This window comes from Pholcus phalangioides, unplaced genomic scaffold (assembly GCF_987345545.1).
Source record: "Pholcus phalangioides strain wild (caught in Gottingen) unplaced genomic scaffold, Ppha-v1.0 ptg000007l_1, whole genome shotgun sequence".
Lineage (NCBI taxonomy): Eukaryota > Metazoa > Arthropoda > Arachnida > Araneae > Pholcidae > Pholcus > Pholcus phalangioides.
Window position 1 is genome coordinate 23280557 of NW_028301600.1, and position 24825 is coordinate 23305381.

Here is a 24825-nt window from a genome sequence, read left to right on the forward strand (position 1 = left end):
ATTGCCATTCAAAATAAAAGGATTTACACAATACAAAATGTTTATTACAATTAGTTCATACTATTTGGAATACTTTTATAGCAGTTCTTTTCTGTTACACCACCAAAACAATCACAATTTCATGAAACATTCAACATATAATAATGAATCTTTAAATGCATTACCAAGGCAAATGCCGAAATTTCATTATAAAAATTTATGATCCTTTATATCAATCTTTTTGAAACATAAGATTCGCTTAGAAAACATACAGCTGAACTATTTATTTAAAATCACCATAAATCATTCAAGAACTTAGTATATAAGGTGATATGCAATCCACCTAATGAATTGTCCATTAAAAATTACATGAAAATTTGAATGGGAAAAAGCATATTTTTAGCCACTTCAATAATCAGAAAGGTTTTTTTTGCAGTGCAAGTGACATTCTATAAACACGAGACTATATATATTTAATTGTGTATTAAATTACACATATATATTTCTAATTCTCAGTCTCTTGTCATTTTTCCATAGAAACTAATGTTTTTCATGTAAAATACCGCAATACAAATACTAGCAAAATTATAAAAAATATGCATCTACAATGTTCAATTTACAATATATGTAAAAACATTTCTCCTGCATATGGCATTTTGCTTTGCCCTGCAAATTACATGGAAATCAGGCACATTGTGTACAGAACAGATAAAAGTCGATTTATGAATATGACTGACATCGAAACAGACATAACTTCAATAAAGAAAATTGCACAGTTATGGAAAAAAAAAGTCAGCTATGTTCAATGTACAACTTACTGAGAAGAACATGAATATCATAGTACACTATCATAACCTCTTAAGTGCTCTCTTCTTCTCTCGCATTAGCTTGGAATTTTTCCTTTCAGATGACTTATTTTTTTCCCCTGCATGTTTCTTTGCATTTGGCCCATCGACCTTTGGCGCATTTTGGCCCTCCAGTTTAAGGGCAACAGAACTGGATGAGCATTTTTCAACCTGAAATTCTTTTGAGCACTTAGGAACTGGTGTAGAAGCATGAATTTCAGTCATCATCCTTGCATGTTCACAGTAATCATCATATTGTTCAAGTAGCAGTTTTCCAGCTTCTTCATTTAATGCAGACTCTGGGTTTGGAACGATCAGCAAGCATTTGACAGTCTGTAAAATATGGATTGAATGACATTAAAAAATGAATTGAAAAGTATAAGCAGTGTCATATTAATATATAATTTAATGATATTCATCATTTAAAGAAAAACACCAATGTGATCTATAAATTTAATTTCGACGAAGGTATCTCTATTGAAAAATCTGTTCTTCAATCAACATTTTTTTTTTATCACTGTAGCAGTTTTTTTTACACTGGAATGGGGAAAATTCCTGTCAATTTTGTGATGTTACTACAGTGCAACCTTGGTAACTCGACCTACCCCAGTAACTCTACATTTATTATTCCAATGGTAAATCCAATGTGGAAAAAACCTCTATAACTCGACACATGACCGAATCCTGCTTAAGTTGACTACAATTTATATTGACATTATCCCAACTCATTTACAGAAATTGCCCATGTGTTAATCAGTTTGAAAAATTGCACTATGTATGTTTCAAAAATTCTATAATCCATTGTTTCTGCCATTTGTTTATTGATTGATATGAGTCAAAGATTTCCCCAAACCTTTGGGTAGGGTTACTTCCCATTGATCCATTGTTTGGAACCTGAAAACTCAACCTGTGGACTGCGAAATCCAGATAGATGTGAATGATTTCTGAAATTTTTGAGTGAGAGATGGTCGAGAAAGCTATATAAAAATATTCCAAGTGAGAGGAGGAAAGTTATTTTGGGCAATTGCAGAGCTCATTCACAAACCACAAATCTCCTGCAATCAAAATATGCTTTTCCCCTAAATTCAGAATTATTCTCAATATAAAAACTTTACACAGAAATTACAGATCAAAACATTTTATGAATTTGTAGATGATAGAATTGTTCAATAATGTACAGACACATATGCATACATAAACAATTTTTAGAAATTTTTAAAGGTGAAATGAAATAAAATCTTGCTAACTTGACATCTGCTTAAGTCCACATGTTTTTCAATCCCCTTGGGATGTTGAGTTATCGCGGTTCCACTGTACATTCAAAAGCATAAGTGCAGAGTTATGCAGAAGCACTATTTATTCTACACAACAAATATGATCAGAAAAGTCTAATTTTTGTATCGAAAATCAAAATAAACCTGCAAAAATAAGAAAAAAATATAAACCAGAAAATGTTTTGCTCACCAATAATATATGTTTGAGTCCCAAGTCTGGTTTCCAATCTTTTTTCAGCGTATTCACACAAATTTCCCCATTTCTTGAAACATTTGGGTGGAATATCTTTGTTATAAAATATGCTTTAGGTGGCACTGACGGGAAATCTTTGCCAAGAATGAGTCTTACATGAAATGTTCCACCACTATATGGTGTGCCATCTGAAACAATTAAGCAATGCAAGATGAATGTTACTATTAAAAAAAAATTGAATGATAATTATTTCACTTGACAGCTGGAGAATTTCCAGAATTTGAATTTCATTTAAAGTGTGTTTGCAATAGTCTAGGCCAGTTGAGTAAATACAAATGCCACAACAGGCAAAATGCCCAACGAGGTGGCTGAGAAAAAGATGGCCATAACAAATATGGATGTCAAATATATCAAAATACAGCAACCCAATGAAAGAGCAATTATATCAAAAAACCAATATAATTATGATAAAATAAAACACTCCATCCATAAAAGTGACCAGCCCGCAGCAAGTGTGCCACGAGTGGCATGTAAAGGCTTTCTTCTTTTCATTGCTGTTACCTGAGATCAAACCTGTAGACTTGACGCTTGCCTTCATAGTGATAGACGATTATCTTTCCACTGTGCCACTTGCACCTATCTGGCCAGACTAGACTTTCTCAATTCTAATTTAATAATATTCTTAGGAATGGGCAGCACTGGCTCCAAAGCAGAAAATGCTGAAATCTGTGACATGTTGCAGAATAATCAGTGCTACTGCAGAACAATGTGGAAGAATTTGAAGAACATTGTAAGAAATGCTATTATGGGAATTTTTTTACCACAAAACATTTCCAGTCAGCCAAGAGTTCGTTACAGAACAATGCAAAACATTTTTTTCAGGAGCACTGGTTTTGTGTGAAGAACATTCATCTGCAGCTCTTGTGTGTGACTGAATTCATGATAATTGCCTTCTGTTCGTTATTGTGAAGCTATGTGATTGAACGAATCACAATTCATTGCTTGTGAGAGCAATCAACATGAACTTTCCTGATCATTGTCTTTTTTTAAAAGTTACTTCTCAGAAAGAACATTAAAGGTAAAAAATTAAAGAGGTGTATTCAATGGAAAGGAAAGTCAGAGCATTGCAGCCTCAAGAAGAGAGTTTAGAGCCACAATTCCCCCCATACTAGCTGGATTTAAATCCAATCGAAACGTCATCCTTTATAGCCATAGAAAAGGAAACATGTTCAGAAAACATTCAAGAAACCACAGAGCAAATAAAAGATTGGCTAGATGAAAATGCAGTCTTGCTAAACTATGATGAAACCTGTTGAAGCAATCAAATACTTAGGATGTATCCTGAATAAAACTTTAAGCTTTGAACCAGATACACTCCATGCAAAAACAAAACAGCTCACGTGGCAGGAATGCTATTTTGAATTTATCACAAACAAAACTTTCGCTGAAGAATAAAGTATTTAATTCATATCCGCCTCATTCATCCAATCATGACTTACTAAATGTGGGTATATTCAAGAAAACATGCAGACGTTTAAATTGCAACAGAAGATGACATTTAGGTCTCTCTCTTGTCTGAGCTCCTAAATTTAGAAGAGGCTCTCTCACATGCAAAGTGACTTGGAAATTCAGTTATTGATTGACTATGAAAAAGAATTTTCTCAGAATCAATATGGAAATTTACACCCCTTCACATTTCTGCACCTGAAAGACAGTGATCTACAACCCTGGAAGGTGAACCATCCATGAGAGACCCCCCCCCCCAGCATCAATGACTGAGCAGACTGGTCTGATGTATATGCACACATACAAATTCACATCCTCCTGCCCCCCCCCCATTTTGAAGTCTATCTCCGCCTATCCCAAATACGACTGGGAGACTAACTAAATGTCTGAAGTAACTGATAAAAGAAGTTTCAATATCAGAACCATAAAATGGGAAGGCTCCACCCTCCCTATAGCTGTAGAGACCATCATATTGATTGATTCTATTTGACTTGCAGGGACATTAATATTTTGGCTTTCAACAAACAAAAAAACCAACCTACTTCAATCTTTCTTGAACACAACCTTGTCTTTTTCCTATTTTCACAAGCTCTTATGAGCAACCACTAAGTCATCAGACAGACAGAGAAGAAATTTTGACCATGTGCACGTCACTATAATCTTCAATTATTATCCAGGACTATTGGCTGCTAAGCTATTTCCCTGCACGATAAGACAAACAACTTTCTTACCACCATGAGGGGGTTTGTAAAACTTCCTTAAAAAGGGAATTTCCCCATTTACGACGTGTGACGTCATTTCGAAAGGGGGGGGGGGGGAGAGGCTTCATGCCCCACAAGAAATTGTTTTCATAAGTGGGGATTTTTTGAAATGAAGTAGAGAATTTTTAGGGACTTTTTGTGATTTTCACAAAAATTTGGGAGGTCAAGCGATGAATCTAAAATTCTGGAGACTTGGCAGCTATGTGATTATTTATCTTTATCAGATTTTTTTCGAAGCATTATCCCGTTTTTATATAAAAAATCCTTTTCTGAAAAGAAAAAGATTTTTCAAGTTTCTTTTTCTTGCTGTAAAAAGTATCCCACTGTGCCCTGACCAAGTATTAGTAATAAATGAATTGCAAAATTACTACAGCTTCAAACAATGAAATATTTATTATGTAATTACATTTAAAAAACTCATCAAAACAATTAGTCATCGTACATAGTAACTAAACAAGGGAACATCAAAATACACACACAAGAGTGTCATTCGAGAATTGTTTGACACCTCAGGTTTGGCTAATACCATTACAATGTTTTTGAAATCAACAAGTCCATCGTCAATGGTTTCTGCGAAAAAATTTCCATTCAATTCTTTTTTTTGAAATCGAACACAGTTTCGTACTCAAATTTTTCCAGAACAAGTGTTCTACATAATACACAATATTTTTTTTTGGTTATGAATTCAATTAATATGTAGCTCCCAATGATTAGATTTTCACAGTTTTGGAATTAGTAGTGGAACCTCTTTCATGCTCTTTTCAAATCATTTTCTCCTTTCTTTGCAATCGTCAGAGCTTTTTGAAGAGCACCATCTTCCAATTTTTGTTTAACAGGCACATCTTAATTACTTTTGAAAAACCTTTCCTACTTCTATTAGTGTTTTTTCTTTAAATAACCTTAGGATGTGGGTGGATTCCTTAGGAAGATGTAATCATTAGGGTTGGTCTTCTGAGTTTTCATTTGAATAGTTTTCTGCAATATCAAGATCAGAATTACTTGCAAGAAATTTTTAATTGGGTTGCTGTATTTTTTAAATATATGACATCCATATTTTTATGGGCATCTTTTTATCAGCCACCTTGTTGGGTATTTTGCCTGTTGTGGCGTTGTATTTGTATAATTGCTTGTTGCACTATCTGAATCATCAAGAAGAGGCTGATGTGTAACAAATGAGGACTCGAATTCACAATCCTTAAAAAACATCATATGGCCAAATTTTTGTAGATTCAAATACTGATTAGGCGTTCTCAGGTACTGCTGCTTTAAAAAACACAGTACCAAAGCAAAATTGCATAATAAGCATAGCAAAATTGGTGATATTATAGTTTAGGGCCTCTCTGGCCTGTTCAACATTATCTTGCCACAGGTTTTATTGTAATAAGTTTTGAGTGGCCCATAGACTGTCCTGTCTAAAGGCTGCATTTTGTGGGTGGCGTGTTTGTACTGTTAGTTACAGGAATAGAAATATGGCTGTCATGGTTGTGTGAGAGAGAGCAATAACAAAATAAGTCTATTTGGTGCACTTTGTGTCATAAAATGTTGCATGAAAATTAAGAAATTTTTGGATGTCATCCAGCCTGATGTGCATTCAGCAAAGCCTGTTTGGAGCCTCTTGAACCATGGCCTTTAAAATGCACTCTGGAATACATAAAAAAGGAGGAACACAATTCCCAAGAGCATTCCCTTCTAGACAAACCGCCACAGTGTTTTTCTTCAGAGGTAAATTTACCTAGTTGTTGTACTCTCCTCTTTCAGCCATAATCTTTCCAGCTTTATGCCGCATTGTAAAAGCTCTCCAAACATAGATATCGGCAGGTCCAAATCAAAAACTGTCATTTTTTTTAAATTCTCAAAAAACGTGGCAATATTATATTTGTTAAAACTTGTCGTTCTTCATCGCTTCAGGTTGCCTCAGTGAAAGGCTTTCATGTCTGTTTCCAAATCCAAGAACCCAATTAACTCCTGCCATTTCATTTTTTCCCATGAATCTGGAACAGAAAGACAATTTGCCTCTCCAAGTGCCAGTTTTTACACCATTTGTGGAGTTGGGTCGTGATGCATTCTTGCAGCCTCTGCTAAATAGTTGACTAATGCATCTTCTAATTTATCATCAAAAACTCTTCTGCAAGCATAATTTTGGGCATACTTTAGGCATATATGATCTGCATCCTTTTCTTGAAATTTGACATACTGAAGAAAAGTGCTTCTAAGAATCTTTAATTCTTTGCTAACTTGTTGGAAAGAACTCTTGGACTACTTTCAACTACTTCTTTCATTTCTTTGGAAAAAATGGTTCCAATTTCAGCCTTCCTCTTTTGCAAGGCATCTGTATAATGAAAAATACATAAAATATATAGTGACTGTAGTGCTACATGCTTATTTACATTTTTATTATTATAATTATCATTTAGTAATCATTAAGAATAACTCTAGAACTTATACATGTTACAGGCAAATGATGAAATTGAAGTATTTGTGATTAGATCAAGCACAATATATGATATATGTACTGTAAACCGGGTAAATATCAACCTTTTAAGTAGTTTTTAAATTTTTCTTGATCCGCATAACTGCCACATTGGAAATAAACATGTGTTACCCGAGATATCTTGGGGTGATGAAATAAAGCAGATGAAGTTTCACGAGATATCTCAGGATTGCCACTGTAAGGGTTAACATACATACAAAATAATGTATGTACATAATAGACATGTACAATAGATAAGGAGATAAGATAATATGAGATAATAGAGCTCAAAACCAGCAATAAATATTTTGCCCAAATCTATCAGGCATTCAACAGAATGCCATATTTCATACTTTGCAAGTAACATATATGGGCCTAATTCCTGTAGTAATTAGCAAAAACAAAAAATTCTTTTGATTGTTAAGCTTTTTTAGTGTGTGTGTGTGAATGATGTAATTCTTTCCAAAAACATCTGAATTCTATTTAATATATTGTTGTGGGCCATATTTCTAAAATACCACAAGTTTTGGAGAACAATTTCTTTAACAAAAATAGAATAAGAAAAAAGAAAAATTATGTTCAAAATAAATTTTAATGGGAAAAATAAACATTTCTCTAATCCTTAAGGTTTTCTAGTTAAAAGCATAGGAGGATTTTACTATTGAATGAACAAACAAGGATAAGAGCACAGTACCCCATGTGGACTACGAGTAAGAAAATATTCTAAGATAAATTATCTTTGTAAATATGTAAATTTTATTTTCTAATAAATAAATACCTTACCTTTTTAGTTCAACTGATTTCTTTGTATTTTTCCTGTCTGTATTAACAAACAATTCAAAATAGGGGAGACTGTTATACCTCAGAACATTATTTTTCAAACTTTTTTTTCTCAGTCTGTTTTTACAATAAAATTTATATACTACATGAAACATATATGCAATTTAAATCAGCTTTTTTTTCAATATATATATATATGTAATCATGAAATATGTATTTTTTGAGAAGGCAAAAATGTTCCAAGGTACAACATGGTCTTGTACCTTGAAACATGTAGTGTTGTATCCTGAATATAAATATATCAGGGTAAAATTTAAAAAAACTACAAATATTAGGGAAAAGATTTATACATAATGAGTATTTTTTAATATAAATCATATGTAAATAAAAAATATACGAATAGTGGCATTAATGTGATTAATACATACAAACAAAGCAACAATAGTGGAGGTAGAAAGGTATTTATTTCACAAATTATACTTGTAGAGAGGAAAGTTAAATGTTTTTAATCTTTAGTTCTGTCAGTTCCTTTGATGCTAAGAGATTACATTAGAGATACATCCATGATGTCAACATTTGCTATACCTGGCATTGGGAAGTTATGAAATATTTTCTCACCTCTCCTCCTAAGGAACTTCACTTTAAAAAAATTTTGTTGGGCACATCCCACACTGTAAAATTATTATTTTTTCCAACAAATTTGACCAGGATATAACCAAATGTGTATGGATAAGAAGAAATGGAGATAGCTGAAGTTTAGAAGTATAGAGCTAAAATTTAAAATAAAAACTGTAAAAATTATATAACTAAAAAGCAAAAAAAAGTTACAAAATAGTGCAAGTATTCCAAAGTGATTTAGGAAAATTTCAAGTTTTATACTGTTTTAAGGTACTTAATCTTTTTTGTTTCAGGGTACATGATGTTCCTCCATTTGTGAAAATATTAATAACTTTACCCACAATGCTTGGTATGATTGAGCACTCTGTATGGTTCATCAGGTAGCTACATAGATTATAATTACTAAATAATAGTTCATTGAACTTGCAATGTTAAAAAGAAACATAGCAAAAACAAGAACACAATTTTGTAATTGAAGTGTACCTATTCACAAAATTTCTAAAGGCAGGACCATAACTAGAGGGGAGCAACTGTCCCGGGCAGCAAAATTTAAGGGGGGGTGGCAGTTTTAAGTGGGAACAAAGAACACCATTACAAAATTATCAAATTTTAAAGCTGCGGGGACAGTAAAATTTTTGCCCCAGGCGGCTGAATCATGTTTGTCCCAGACGGGGCAAAGATCCTAGTTACGGCTCTGTCTAAAGGTCACAGATAAAAAACATCCAGTCGTAAGGCAGGGCTGGACTAATCACAAAAAAAATCTAGGTGACAAATTTTTAGGCACCAAAATAAATTTTACCCGATGAAAAAGGTCCGAAATAATACTTCTTTTGACTTTTTCAGGGGGCGTGGTGACCCTCTTTCATGTTGACAGATATGCTGCTATAAACTCCAAACATTTTGTGCTGCTCTCTGTCTGCAATTTAGTAACTACATAAAGAAAATTTTAAGCACCAATATCAATTATTTTTAGTCGTCATGGCAACCTGGTGCCTGGGATCTGTCCAGCCCTGTTGTAAGGTTATATGTATTTATAATCTTCTGCACTCCACTCCAAAACATCATCTGGAATGCAATACTGTTTGAAGTGTTTCAAGATTTACTATGCTCAAGGTACAACAGTTTCCCTCACTAATAAAGTAAAATTTTACTTTGTGCAGCCAAAATCAGCAAACTTTTCCACAAAATGGCTAAATTATGCTTAGACCATGTGATTTACCAGTTGGAAATCTTTTTTACATAATACTGTAATTTGTGAGAGAAAATATAAAGCTAAAAAAAATAGAAATAAATTAATTTTAAAGGGTAAGTCTACTGTGCTCCCCATCTTCCCTACCGTTTTCAAGGCAGGAAACAGCATGAATATCAAATTATGGCCCCAAAGCAGAATATGCTGAAAACAGCAACTTATGTCGAAGAACAATCAGTGTGCTGTTGCAGAACAATCTAGGGAAGAATTTAAAAAAAAAAAAAAATGAAGAAAACACTATTATGGGAATTTTCATTGCAGAACATTTTCAGTCAGCTGAGAGATCATTGCACAACAATGCAAAATGTTCTGCTTCGGACAGAGCACCCTGAGCCAAGTGATTTTTCTGAGGCCCTACCAGGCAAATTCTTGAAAATTTCAATCAGATCTCATTTTTGTGAGGCCTCTTTTCTCTTAAAGCCCATGCCTTAAGACAGCACTGGCTTTGGGGAATTACAGTACGTTATAAATTCAAAAGTCAAATATAATACCTGGGCCTTCTATCACAGCTTGAATATCAGTCACGTCTTCTTCATTGATCCAAATATGTATACCTTCAGGTGGATTCTCACACAAATCTCTCAATTGCTTATATACTTGTCGTATAATTTGAGGAGACAAGTTCTCGACATTTGAGCTCTATGAAAAAAAACAAGAACATGAAATGTGCATATATGTATATATATAATGGACGACTTAGATAATATTGTCTCCCCTCATGCTAGAAGCATGAAAGTGCAATGTTCTTGGGGGGGGGGGGGGGGAATGCTGGAAATAACCTTCGATTGTTTACCCTACCCATGTTACTCTATAGAAGTTATTTTCCTAAAATGTTTCGTAGCATGTGTTTCAATAGGGATACATATTCACGTTTCAGGCAAAACTTAGATAGCAAAATAAAGTATCCAACCAGCTGATAAAAAAGGAGATTTGCACATTCATGCTTCTAGTATGAGGAGGACAATCAGGTGTGTAACTAGGCTGGGGCAACAGTGTAATTAAATAAATATTATGTAATATTATGTAAATTTCCTTGCCCCCTCCCCCACAAAATTAATTTTCATTTATTTTTCATAATGATAAGCAGAAGGCACCAAGAAAAAGTTTACCCCAGGGTCACAAGAAGGCAAGCTGTGTGTGTGTGTGTGTGTGTGTCCCTGGGGACAATATACTTCCCATTGAGTCCAGTTATTTGAAAGTTTTCTAGAAGAAAGAACTGATGCTGTACATTTTTTCTTATTAGCAGGCCTGTATACTCCAAAAAAAAAATGCTTTCAATGCACTTTCTTGCCCTCCAGGAATAATGCTGTGGACATTTGGAAAAAATTCTAAATTTCTTTCTTGTCTAGGTACATCCTTCAGCTAGTGAACTTGTGTAATTCATGTTCACTTCCACCTTATTGCAGTAGGATTCTATTTTCAGTTTCATGTTTTTCTTATCCTAGAAATTCTTTATCCTGACATAACCACTTTCACAGAAAGTGATATACACCACACACTAAAATATACAATAGAGCAGGGGTCTTCAACCTTTTTCATCTCGAGAGCACCATTTATGTCCAGCACCATGGGAAGAGCACCTAGAAATTACACCCCCTTCCCATAAAATAATTTCCTGTTCAAAAATTTAAATGAAAAAACAACCTATTTCTGAAACTCAAAATTTCATATTAAAACAGGAAAAAGAGTTTTACCTTCTTTATTTATTTTTATGGTTGCGTATATAAATCATAAAATTTTAAATTCATATTACATGGGGTATTTTGTTTAACTCTGAAGCATGCGAATAAAATTCATTTAGCAAAACAAACTGAAATCTATAATGCAGAATTATTTGGTTATACTGAAAAATATTGTCACATGAAAAAAAATTAAATGCTGCTCATTCTCTTAAACGGAGAAGCAGATTTCGAAAGCCTAATTTTGTTAAGGCAAAATCCAAGCTTTTTTTCATATAAAAGAGGAAAATTATTCTGTATTAAAAAAGTAAAGATCAATTTACATAAATTAATTAAAACTGAAGATGGATAAAAATTAATACAAATTCATAGTTTATGAAAATCAATGAAAATTCAGGATTTACGAAAATTCAAAATTTAGAATGAATCACACAATCATTAAAATTAAATAAATATTATGTATCGGTAGGCCTATATAATTAATAGAAATTGGAATGAATGAAATAAAACAGATATGAAGAGAAAAATGGTGGTTTTTGATACAAAATTAAATACAATTCACATTCAAATAACATACGATTGGCCTTTGGAGGGAGCACGAAAGGTTTGGGAGTGGGGGCACAAGGGAATTTTTCCAGAAATTTTAAGAACATTCAAAAAACATTTAAATTAACTAGTAACCCGAGTGCCAGTAACAGAAATTGAATAAAATAGCATATAAAAGGTATTTTCTTTGGATATTTTAATTTTTGTAAAACGAAAATATTTTCTTTCTTTAAAAGTTTTTGGTCAGCTTGAGGGGAAGATCATGATCCCTCTATGTATGCCTCCTGTGTACGCCTCTGGTCGACGGGATAAACTCATAATGAATACAATTTTTTCTCAGCCCGATTGAAGGATCTTAAAATAAAAATACTAAAAATACCTTTCATTTCCAAAGAGTTAATTTTCAGTGAGAACCTTGACTTTGAATTTATCTCAGAATGTCATTGACGTCTATTTCAATATTGCTGGTAGCAATTCTCATACATGCTTCTAAATTTTCACTACTCAGTCTTGATCTTGTCTTGTTATTCAAATTGTTCATCACAGAAAAAGCACATTCGCAGGAATAAGTTGTGCCAAACATTGCTAAGCATTTTTTACGATCATCCAGCATTTTTTACGACACAATGGCATCAAATCATCTTGCAACAGTAGTATCACTAAGAGTGATATTCTTAGCAGCATTAACCATCGTTTTCCGATATTTTTCTGGTATAAGTTCTGTAAGGGTGTCAACTGCAAAAACTATGCAATTTTTTATCACTTTTCCTTTCATAAAAGGTAAACCAAGTTGGGCAATTGTCTTGGCAACTTTGATCGAAATCTCAGTTCATAATTTGTTGGTGTCAATAACATCAACTTCACTGAAGCATTTTTGTTGTCGTGAAAAATTTGATTTCAATTCTTGAAGTTTCAGGAATCTTGCTTCCGATTTTTCTGGATATTACATTACAAATGTCCTATGGCGAGTCTCATAGTGTCTTTTACAATTTGCTCTAAGAAAATCAGCCAGCGAAGCATAGTCTATAAGGCACTGAACTCCTGTAGCATCCACATTTTGGCCAAGGAAATAGTTTTTAAAGAGATTGGGAAGAAGACAAACATTTCCGTTTTTTGAACACAGGTGACTTACTGGAATCCTGACGAATATTTTTAGATGATGTTGCTGGATCAGGCAGCTCATTCTCAGTGACTGATTTTCTGATAATAAATCTATCCATGGTTTATCTAAGCTACGTCGACCAAGAACTAACGCCAAAAACCAAATGAAAAAGACTGGACAGGGACGACAAGTTCTCATTTCATCTGATAAACTGTCGGTTAGTCTCCCCATACAAGTGATGTACACATTGGGAAACAGGACTTCAATCTGTATTAAAAACTTGCCAATGTCTTTCTTCATAAGACGAATAAAAAAAATTTTTTTTAATAGAACAGCAAAGATGACCAAAAAAAATGGTGGGGAGGAAAAAGAGATAATGGTCACTCTTTGCTAAATGTTTCACAAAAATAAACAAAACTGGTTTTTAAAAAAAAATGATGAGGATCCCTATATGTTTCAAGCACCAGTGGTTCCTAGCTTTTGTGATTTATGACTAATGTTGACGGTAGGAAAAGCACCCATCTCATCAATAGCTCCAGTACAGATGGCATGCTAAACGATATCCTGTTTCGCTGTGATTTTTATGACTGGCTATAAACCCTGCTGTCATCGAATGTTGGAAAATTTCAGACTATGTTAAAAAAAAATGTGACTTGGACACTTTCATCTGCCGCACACACTGGCCATTGGGTCTTTCTGGTTCCGAGTTCCCTTCAAGATATTTTCACTGTAGTGCCGATGAGTGCCAATACGTGTAATGAAAAGTAGATAACAGAGAGAAAACAGGAAAAAGACTTTAGGTATTACACTATAAAACTTTGGTAAAAGATCTTTCACAAAACTTGAAAAAAAGACCAATAACCCTCAGAGATGCCATTGATGCGCTATAACGTGCCAAATACCCGAAATTGTGGAAAAAGACGCATAAAAATTTGGTTTACGCGTTCTTTCCTGGCTCCAAGAAGAAAAAGTAGAAGAAACTCCTCGACTTCCCCCTTTTCACAGTATTATCACTAGAGCCCGGATGTGCATATGCATTTGCATATTTTGGCCTTTTTTAGCATTAATGCATATAAATGCATAAAATTAAAGAATTTTCAGTATAAGTGCATATTTTTGAAGGTTTATTTAAGCCCACTCAATTTTTTTTTATAATTTTTCAAATAAATATTGTTCATAATACACTGCTCAAAACAAATAGGGGAGCAAGCAAAAAAGTGAAGAAAACCGTGCGAGACAGCCACGTATTGGCATACAATGGATAGTACACGCGTATCAATGCGCAATACAGAAAAAAGACGTAAAAAAATTTGGAATTAAGCTTTAATTCTTTGAAAATATGGAAAAAACATGAAAAGATGATTTAGGGCAACAATTTGGTTACATGTAAACGATAAAAAAAAGTACTGTTTAGACATGATGCATGAGTTTTAATAGGGCGTGTGGTCTCCTCGAACAGCTAAGACTGCTGTTTGCCATGGATGCGATGAGGTTATCGATCAGACTTTGGGGAATACTGTTCCACTCCTCAAGAAGTGCAATCTGCAAGTCTCGGACAGTAACAGGCGGCCTTGGTCGCGCAGCAATGCGTCGTCAACAAACATGCTCGATTGGATTCAGGTCAGGAGAGCACGCTGGCCATTCCATACGCTGTATTGTTTCAGCTTCAAGCATGTTCTCCACCAGACGACCTCTATGCGGTCGGGCATTATCATCCTGGAAAACAAAGGAATCTCCAATGGCTCTAGCATAAGGGATGACATGAGGTCGTAGTATCTCGTCTGCATACCTTCGGGCCGTCAAAGTGTCATTCCGAATGATATGCAGGTCCGTACGTCCGCCTATGCTGATTCCACCCCATACCATCCAACCAGCTCGTCTGTATTGTGACCTTTCACGAACGAATGTGGGGTTATTTCGAGTGCCCCTGTCCCTCCATACCAGAACACGTCGGATGTCACCCTCCAGACTGAATCGGGACTCGTCTGTAAACAGCACTTGGCTCCAATCATGTTGCTCCAATATCGATGTTCAGCAGCCCATCTTCTTTGGGCCGCACAGTGGCGTGGGGTCAACGTCATGCAGACCATTGGCCTACGCGCATAGAGCCCTCCCACATGAAGCCGATTACGAACTGTTTGGCTGGACACCCTTCGTCCTGTTGCCAAGAGCAACCGTCTTTGCAGCTGCATAGCATTCTCTGTTCTGTTTCGACGGGCTGTTAACCGCATGTACCGGTCCTCAGTTGCTGTAGTGGCGCGTGGCCGACCTTGCCCTGGTCGACGTCTAACATTTCCTGTTTCTTGGAATCGATTCCACAGCCTTGCAACAACACTTCTGGCGACTCCAACAGCGTCCGCGACACTGCGTTGTGTTTGCCTGGATTCCAGTCTGCCTATAACACGCCACGCCATGGATTCCGGTAAATCACGTTGTTGAGACATCCTCAAGTCACCTTGTCTCAAAAAAAAATACTGCACAATCGAATTTCACAGTTACGGCAGTAAAACAGACGTTTCTGCAACATCCCGATTTCTGCCCTTATCTCCTTTTTCTGGTTTTTGACATCATGAACTTTGATTTGCATATGAAGTTTTCTTCTTCCGTTTCCTGCTAGGCTTTAAATTATGGATGATTCATTTTATGTTACTTATCGGTATACATCTTTGCGTAATTTTGTTAAAACCATGTGCTCCCCTAATTGTTTTGAGCAGTGTATTTTCAAAGTATCTGTGTTTTTCCCGCAGGTGAAATTTAGTGAATTAATATATATTTATGAAGTATTTTACGAATATTAACCGTTTTAGTGTAAGGCTATTTCTAGAGATATGTCAAAGTGTTCAATTTTTTTTACAAATAGTGTCGAAATTATTTTGCTACTGCTATTTTCGTTGTTGAGCAGCTACAACAAACTAGAAATTAAAAAATATCTAGAAGTTATTTGCATATGCGGTATATATATATACACTATCTACCAATAAGTATTTGGACACCTGTGATAGAAAAGAAAAACTGACTTTATTCAAAATCAATAGTTGGTAGAGCCTCCACAAGAGGCAATTACAGCGTGAACCCTCCGGGGCATACTTTCCACAAGTCCTTGTGTGACGGCTAGTGGTATTTTCTTCCACTCGGCTTGGAGAAGACATGTCAGTTCCTTCACTGATTTTGGACGGGTAGGGCACCCCTTAATTCGGCGATCCAACTCGTCCCAGAGGTTCTCGATCGGGTTCAGGTCTGGGCTCTGGGCAGGCCAGTCCATTCGATGAACCCCATTGACACCATACCAAGCCTTGGTTAACCTCGCAGTATGACAGCTGGCATTGTCGTCCTGGAAGTAACAGGGGTCCACCCCGTAAAACTGCCACAACGTAGGAAGCACATTGTCATCCAAAATAGTGCAGTAGGCATCGGCGTTGAGCTTACCATGAATGGGGACCAAGGGTCCCAGTCCATACCAGGAGAAACACCCCCAGACCATAATTCCACCTCTGCCGAACTTGACTGTTGGCACAATGCATTCTGGCAGGAGACGTTCTCCAGGCAGACGCCAGACCCAGACCCTGCCATCCGAACGGTAGAGGGTGAACCTTGATTCGTCGCTCCAAAGAACCCGTTTCCACTGATCTACGGTCCAATTTCGATGTGCTTTGCACCACATTAACCGAGCAATGCGGTTGGACTTTGTGATCAAAGGCTTATGGGCAGCAGCACAACCATGAAAACCAATCAGATGTGCTTCCTTAGGGATGGCATTCATTGAAACAATACTCCCGGATGCCTGTTGAAACTCCTCGCGGACGAGGGCCATCGGTTGTGTGCGGTTCTTCCGAATTTCTCTGGACAGCACCCGTCGGTCTCTATCTCCCAGTTTCGTTGGTCTGCCGACTCGGGGCAAATTCCGACAATCACAGCTCACCTTCCACTTCTTAATCACATAGGCCACTGTCGATTTTGGGTACTTCAGCTCGCTACATATGTCCCTTAAAGATCGGTCATTTTTGTGATACCCGATAATTATACCTTTCTCGAAATCAGAGAGCTCCGAACTGCGCGGCATCTTGCATGCGACTAATGCCGATGTTGTTTCCTACACGATATATACCAGCGGAGGGAGTGACGTATCTCAGGATCGCAGATAACGTCATTTGCATAGGTGTCCAAATACTTATTGGTAGATAGTGTACATATATGAGGGGATATTTTTCTGGTAAATGAAATGCATATGCAAGAAATATAAAATAGTATAAGAAATATAAAAAATGCATTTTAAAAACGTCTGTTTATTTTTTGTATGGTAATTTTTTAATGCATAATTTCTCATTTGTTGTACATATTTCAGAAATTTTGACTTTTCAAGATTTTTAGTGCATATTCTAGGGTGTTTAATATATATTTTGGGGATTTTCTGTGCATATTTCGGCATTTTAAGTGCACATTTTAGTATTTCAAGTGCATATTTTTGCATTTTTAAGTGCATATTTGCATATTTTTACAGCATATATTGCCACTTTTTAATGCATATAATCCTGGCTCTAATTATCACGATCGCTCACGACCTTGAAAAAGTTGTTTTACTACTTCGTATACTGTACTGTATTGATATACACGCAGTAGAAGATATTTTGTTTCCCTTAATGACGGGCAGTGTACATAATTTTCAAAGAGAATTTTGGAGTTTTTACTCCCCTACAGATTTTCTCCCCTCTGGTTACATATCAGAAATTATGGTACTTTTGCAGCAATCTGCCGGCATTCAAAGACAGCAGTCTATACTGCGGAAATTCTCCTTGTTTTTACAAGATTGCAAATACGCATTTTTGAAAAATCAAATGATTTGGAACGCCCGTTCGAAGAGTGAAACATTTTCCAAGATCGTTCAAAAAAATAATAATCTGTAAAAACTCTACCTTGAATATTCATAGTTTTGTCATCTAGCTGCTATGTGGTAGTCACAGTTTCGCATCGCAAAAATCACTGGAGTGTACGCAGAATCAGCTTTAGGAGGGGCAGAAGGATTTCTTACACAGAAATAATTTTAAATTAACATAGTATAAAAGACAATTTTCTCCAATATTTTAATTTTCTACAAAAATATTTTAAATTTTTCATTTTTTTGGGGCGGGGACCTCCGTACCCCCGATTTTGCCTTTGGTGAAAATCCAGGGTTGAAACCCGCGATTGTGTAGTGGTAATCGGCTAAAAATACGATTTTCTAAGGTTTTATACAAATACAATGCCACAACAGGTAAAAGGCTCAACAAGGTGGCTGAGAAAAAGATGCCCATAACAAATATGGATGTCATATTTCAAAAATACAGCAACCTAACTAAAAACACAATCACAAAAATTATAAACAATATATACATATGATAAAATATTATACAATGCCCATAAAGAATATTATGATTGTCTTACTCTAAGTATGGATAGCTTCTCGATTTACCAACATGTTTATCGTATTTTTTAAACGTGCCAATTGTGTTACAATTTACTACCTACAAAATGTCCATGGTCTATCCTATCCATCCTGTCGAAAATTTTGAACACTTTGAGCATATCTCCTTGACACCTGCGTTTATCCAATGTAAACATTCAAAAAAATGAAGTCCTCTTCATAACTCAAGCCCTGTGTGCCAATAAGGACAAGCATAGCTGTTCTCTGCACCCCTTCAACCAAGTCTATGTCCCTCTGTAGGTATGGTCTCCAAAACCTTACAGCATACTCCAGTCCCGGACGAACTAAGCCTCGAAAAAGGGGAAGAATGACTTTAGGAGAATGCGAAGAGACCTTTTTGAAAATGAGACCAAAATTTTATTCGCTTTTTTTGACCACCGCTGAACAATGTTCAGAAAACCTAAGACGCTTGTCAATGAGAATTTCCAAATCTGTGACCCTAGTTGCATCAAGGATAGTAACACCATTCATCTCGTAAGAGAACCGTGGGTTGTTCGAACCAAAATGAGCGGCCATGCACTTATCAGCTTAACGCTAAATGCTTATCTACACAATTTTCGAGATGGAGCACGTCAAACTCACTGGATGATAATTGGACACAGCTTCTCTACTACCCTTCTTAAATATCGGAATAACATTAGCAAGTTTCCAATCCATTGGACGATACCCTCAGCAATACTACTCCTGTATATCTGTGCGACTGGCCCTAAAAATTCATTAGTACATTCCCTGAGGACCCTGGGATAGATATCATCTGGTCCTGGTGCCTTGCTTGCACATACATTTTTTAGAAGATTCAGGACCTCCACATCTTCCACTTGAATATCGTTGAGGATTTTATTACCCCATGGAACACTACATGTCTACATTGCTCTCTAACCTAGACCCTCCTACCGAGAGGGGGCAACTGTCCCCTTACATCCATTATCGACGTATTGAAAAAATGATTTTGGGTCAAAGCCAATGTTATCTGCCAACCTAGATTCAACTTCCTTTTTACTATCCCTTATCGCTTTCTTCCACTTTTATACTCTCTGAATGCTCTTTTCTTTTCAAGATAAAGGTTACGCACACTATCCGTGAACCATAGAGGGTGCAATGTACAAACACGCTTTTTTCGAACAAAGGGTACAACGTCGTGAAAAACAGAGGACAGCTTCGTACTAAATTCTTCCCATTGACTTACCACCCCCACTGATTCCAACTGGTCTTTGAAAACTTCCGCTAACCTTCCTCTCAAAACATCAAAGTTAGTTCTCCGAAAACAAGGAACCAGTCTTTTGTTATCAACCTTATCCAAGGAAAAGTTAGTGAAACCTGAAATTCCAATTTTGAATTGGCTATTCCTTTGAAAAAAGCTCTGGTCGACACGAAAATCACACAGACCTACAACACAAATATGTATTATCATATATTAAATTTCAAATCCATGAAAAACCAATTTAGAGGATAAATTCAGGGCCGCAACTATGGGGGGGGGGAGATCTGGACTAGAGGGGGGGGTGTCGAATTCACCCTTTATAACTGCTTCTTCTACATTACATGGGGTGCCAAAATGTTTGCTTGCCCTGTTTTAAAAAGTACCTAGTTGCAGCCCTATATAGATGGCACAACCTACTGAACCTACAAAACACGCTGAATGCTGGGCACACACATACAAACACACTTGAGTTTCACCAACACAAATCTGACATAGCTCCCATATTCAGGTGTTCATCCCGGGACCTAGGTAAATTACAGTGACATCTCTGACCCTATTAGTTACATCTGCTCAAATGTAACCGATACGCCCATTAGTTGAATTTTCCAAGTTTTATAAAAGAAAAACGTTTATAGTGTAATCCTGGCCTTGCAGAACGATGTGTGCGAAAGAACGTGTGCTCTGAAACATAAGTTCTCTTTTCTTACCTCCAACGCATTTTATATTTTGGCTGGATCATCATTTTATATGAAATGACTGAAAGAATTTCAGATGCAGATCTGGAAAAAGATTCAGAGGTGGACAAATGGGTTAATCGGGCTCTAGTGGCCATAATTCTGATGATGCGATCGGGGCTGGTGAAAAAATTCAGCTCACGATGGGCAATTTTAATTTGGTGAGTGCGTTAATATCGGGGGGGGGGGGCGGTAGCCCAGGTCGATAAGGTACTCGCCTAAAGTACCAAAAGATGTGCAGAGGTGTCGCAAGTTCGATACCCGGTTCGTCCTTGTCAGAAAACTTTCCTGATACAGGCGTACAACAGAAACAGTGACATGACCAAAGAAAAAACTGCTACCGCAGGGAGTCCCCCATCAAGGGGTTAGCGCACCAACCCCTCGATGAATATAAAAAACAAGCCTGCCATTCGGAATCGCCAATAAATTGTAGGTCTCTGTCTAATTAGCCCTCGTGTACAGAAAATGACAGTGGTGCGACAAAAATGATCAAATGGTGCATTAATATCAAAAATGTTTGTTAGCTGAGGCAGAAAATTTCGTAAGCCGAAGTATCACTGTGCTTACAGAATCATTTTTTTCCAACGCTTGTTACAATTATACATCTAATTAAAAACATGTCAACCATTATTTACACTCAAGTATTCATGCATCATAAAACTTATGACTCATTTTTTTCTCTCTAGATGTTCTTTGCCCTTTTCAGTAGCTCAATACATTTTTTGTCTAGGTACAGTAAAACCTCCTTTGACGACCACCTCTGAACAGCCACATTTTGTTGAAACCGAACACACTTCCCACAGACTTACATTATAGGTAACCTCCAAACCCCAAAGCAGAATGTTTTGCATTGTTCTACAGTGAGCCCTCGGCTGACGGAAAATGTTCTGCAGTAAAAATTCATAATTGTGTAGTGTTTTCTACATTTTTCTTAAAATTCTACTAGATAGTTGTTCTGCAGTAGCACTGATTGTTCTGTGACACATGCCGCAGATTTTAACATATTCTGCTTTGGGGCCTCCAAACAACAGCCACTTTGGCCATGGAGTCAAAAGAAAAAATACATATCACTGAGAAAAATAATGTTCAAGCTGCTTTTCAAGGGAGTTTTTTCCCCCAAACTCTATGGGAGAAAAAATTATGTATGCTTTCTTTTTCTGAGTATAAATGCATCGAGTATATACATTGAAGGCAATGGGGAAGGAGAGTCACTGAAGTGATCTAGTCTTGCCGTGGGTCACTTAAATCAAGGGTCACATTTGGTCCACACGTCATGAGCATAGGAGAGTTTAAAGAATGAAATTTACTGCCCACTTTGGTCCCCTCTAGTTGCGGCCCTGTCGTTGAGACAGAATATTAGTGTCAATATAATCATACTTTCAAATATAATAAATTATATAATTATCATAATCAATTAAAGAACGGATTATCATTTTACATGTCACATAGATAGCAAATTGTAGGTTTTTTTCAGAAATAAAATGACTATTCCCAATAGCATACACATGTTCAGGGGCCGTTATTGAGAGATTTTACTGTAGTTCCTTCAGTTAGTGAATTTGTGTAACTCCTGCTCACTTCCACATTATTACAGTAGGATTCTATTTTCAGTTTTATGTTTTACTTATTCTAGAAATTAACCCTGATATAACCTCTTGCACAGAGGGATACACACAACACAGAAATATAATCAGTAAATTTTTAATTGATGTGAATTTCCAATTAATATAATTTTAAATTAGTTTATTGTGCTTAGATTTACAGATATTCAGCCGAACCAAATGGCCAAATACCGAATAGCAGCCGAATATTCGTCCCATCTCAACTTTTCTTATTTTTCCCTCTTTAAATGTTCTTTCCCCTTTTTGATTCTTTCAGTAGCTCTATACGTGTCTTGTCTAGGTACATAATTCAGTTAGTGTACTTGTGTAATTCATACTCACTTCCACCTTATTGCAGTGCGATTCTATTTGCAGTTTCATGTTTTATTTATTCTAGAAATTCACTCTGATATAACCTCTTTAACAGAAAGGGATACACACCACACAATAAAATATAATCAGTAAATTTTTTCATATGGAGAAAATTCCAATTAATATAATTTTTTAAAATTTGATTTACTTAGATTTACACAAATATTCGGCCGAATACCTAAGCATCATTCAACCAAACCAAATATTCAGCAAAAAAGACAATGTTGAATAGCAGCCACGTATTTGTCCCCTCTATATTTTCAATAAACAGGTCTATTTCGCTGAACAAATTGAACGCAGGTGATCAGTAGTCTGGATAAAATGAATGATAAAATTATACGTTGCCTGTTCTAGACTCATCATGTGTCAAAAAATCCTAAATTACAATATTTTGTTTTAATTATTGTAATAAATTAGCGTTTAACCAGTCAAGTGGTTACGAAGGCCATACGTAATGTTGGTGCCTACGACGCCATTTGCCGACGCGCAGACTATCTCCGGTCTTTTTCACCAGTCAAGTGGTTACGACGCCGTTTGCCGTCGCTGCCATACGTAATGTTGGTACCTACGACGGCATTTGCAGTCACGCAGACTTTTCGGCCTTTTTCACATAGATATGACAAAATAATTTGTCATACATGTGCTGCCATCCTTCTACTTTATTATCTCATCACTAGATGGAGTTGACAATTATATTTCAAGGTCTGAGATTATTATTATTACTATTATCTTTGTCATGTTTTGCAAAGCTGCATCCCCATCACTTTTGTTTTAATTTCCAACTCCCTCGCGAAGATGCGTCTGTTTTATTACTCATATATCTTTTAGCAAAGGTTCAACTACTATGGTTCCACATAAATCCATCAACAGTATTTCTTTTAGTCACAGGACATTATGACTGCCCCTCCCCTCTTTTGGGGTGTCATATTATGTCTCGACACATTCAAGCTATAAAAAAACATGCTGTAAAAAAATATTTCAATATTTCAAACTTCCAAGAAAAGGGGAAAAAAGGAGGAAAGTGCGCGCATCTTCAAAAAAAAGTGGACACTGTGGGTAACGCTCGGGAAATTAATTGGACAGTTGACTAGTTAAAAGTAAAACATTTTAATAGGCAAAAAAGTAAGATCCTTATTTTATAGATACCCACTGTGTCCAAAACATTATTTAAAAGCATTCATTAAGGTTTTCGACGGTTTAAACCAGTTCTTGACACTTGTCATGTCAAAACCAGACGTCAAAAACCGGCAAAGAAATCTATATTTATCAAGTGAAAATCTCCAAAAAATTTGGAGATGCTTGCTCATATATTACGTCAAAATTTAAAATTTTTGCTCGTCTTGAGAAACACTTCTAAACTGAGTTACTTGTAATCTGAAGTTTTACTGAATTTTGGAAGTGAAACCCAGTCTAACTGAAACAAAACATCCTCATAAAAATTAACCACAGCAAGGGTCTGTCCAGACTTTTTTGTAGGGTCCTGTTTTTTGTGAAAAGGGTCATTAATTTTGTGAGAAGCGAAATGATCTAGTTGATCTATCACAAAAGAAATGAAATGTCAACTTCATGGTTTCATTATTCTTTATTTTGTGAAGGGTTCGTTTTTCAGATCCGGAATTTTGTGAAGTGTCCAGAAAACGGACCCAAATTTTGGCTGCACAGGTCTAATTCGGTAAAAAATGAGAATTAAACTAATATATTTCAGTATGGCTAGATTTTAATCAGCACAAATATACAATGAAACCTCGATACAGCGATGTGTGGACAACGAAAAATTATCGTTAGGGGAGATTTGTCGTTGTATGGAGGTTTAACTGTTACACTCGAGTTACTTTCACGCCATTTTTAATTAATATAATATTTTAATTTATTTAAAAACACCCTTTAAAGTTTCGCCTGTGAATTTTTACTTCATGCTACTGAGGTTATTCCTAAGGATTTTGATTTTCACCTCATTTCGTAGATGTCATTAAATACAAATAAACTAATTCGGAAATACAGGCGCGAAAAATTGATACACTCGTTTACAACATATCATGAACTTTTAAAAACTAAAAAACCACAACTAATTTCTCACCATTAATAAGCTGCATTTATTTACTAATACTGAAAATTCTTAAATGCAACGCATGAGAAGAACATCAAAAACTTCTCAACTCGTGCATGATGTTCGAAAGCAGTACTTACCGAAGACATGATGATGCACGTGTGCTTTACACGAAAGAATACACAACAAAAATATGAAAAAAAATACTACACATTAAAGGATGAAATTAGTAATTATATTGCAATAATTTGCATAACTTGTATATAGGATTAAATAAATTATGTTCGTTTTTTCTGGAAAATAACATCACAACTTTCGTTTGTCCGTTATTTTACCAACGGCCCGCACAGATTCAAAAATTTATACTGCTTCGTCCCCATCGAACAATTTGTGCCTAAACAAGCTTGAGT

At 35.8% G+C, this 24825-nt stretch overlaps 1 protein-coding gene across 1 annotated transcript; it reads right to left on the reverse strand.

The window, feature by feature from the left end:
* Positions 1-22: 22 nt before the first annotated feature.
* LOC149085078 (ubiquitin-conjugating enzyme E2 S) lies at positions 23-24825 on the reverse strand. Its single transcript, XM_089232863.1, has 4 exons — positions 24556-24825; positions 10167-10314; positions 2289-2479; positions 23-1157 (listed from the first exon to the last, which is right to left on the reverse strand). The coding sequence occupies exons 1-4, from the start codon at positions 24562-24564 to the stop codon at positions 828-830; spliced, it is 678 nt and encodes a 225-aa protein (XP_089088989.1). The 5' UTR covers positions 24565-24825; the 3' UTR covers positions 23-827.

Excerpts from the sequence above, each read along its gene's own strand:
- LOC149085078 (XM_089232863.1), bottom strand. Across the intron at positions 2,480-10,166 it reads AGCTGTGATAGAAGGCCCAG|ATGGCACACCATATAGTGGT; the intron begins GTATTATATTTG and ends TAATTGTTTCAG. Across the intron at positions 1,158-2,288 it reads GACTCAAACATATATTATTG|ACTGTCAAATGCTTGCTGAT; the intron begins GTGAGCAAAACA and ends CATATTTTACAG.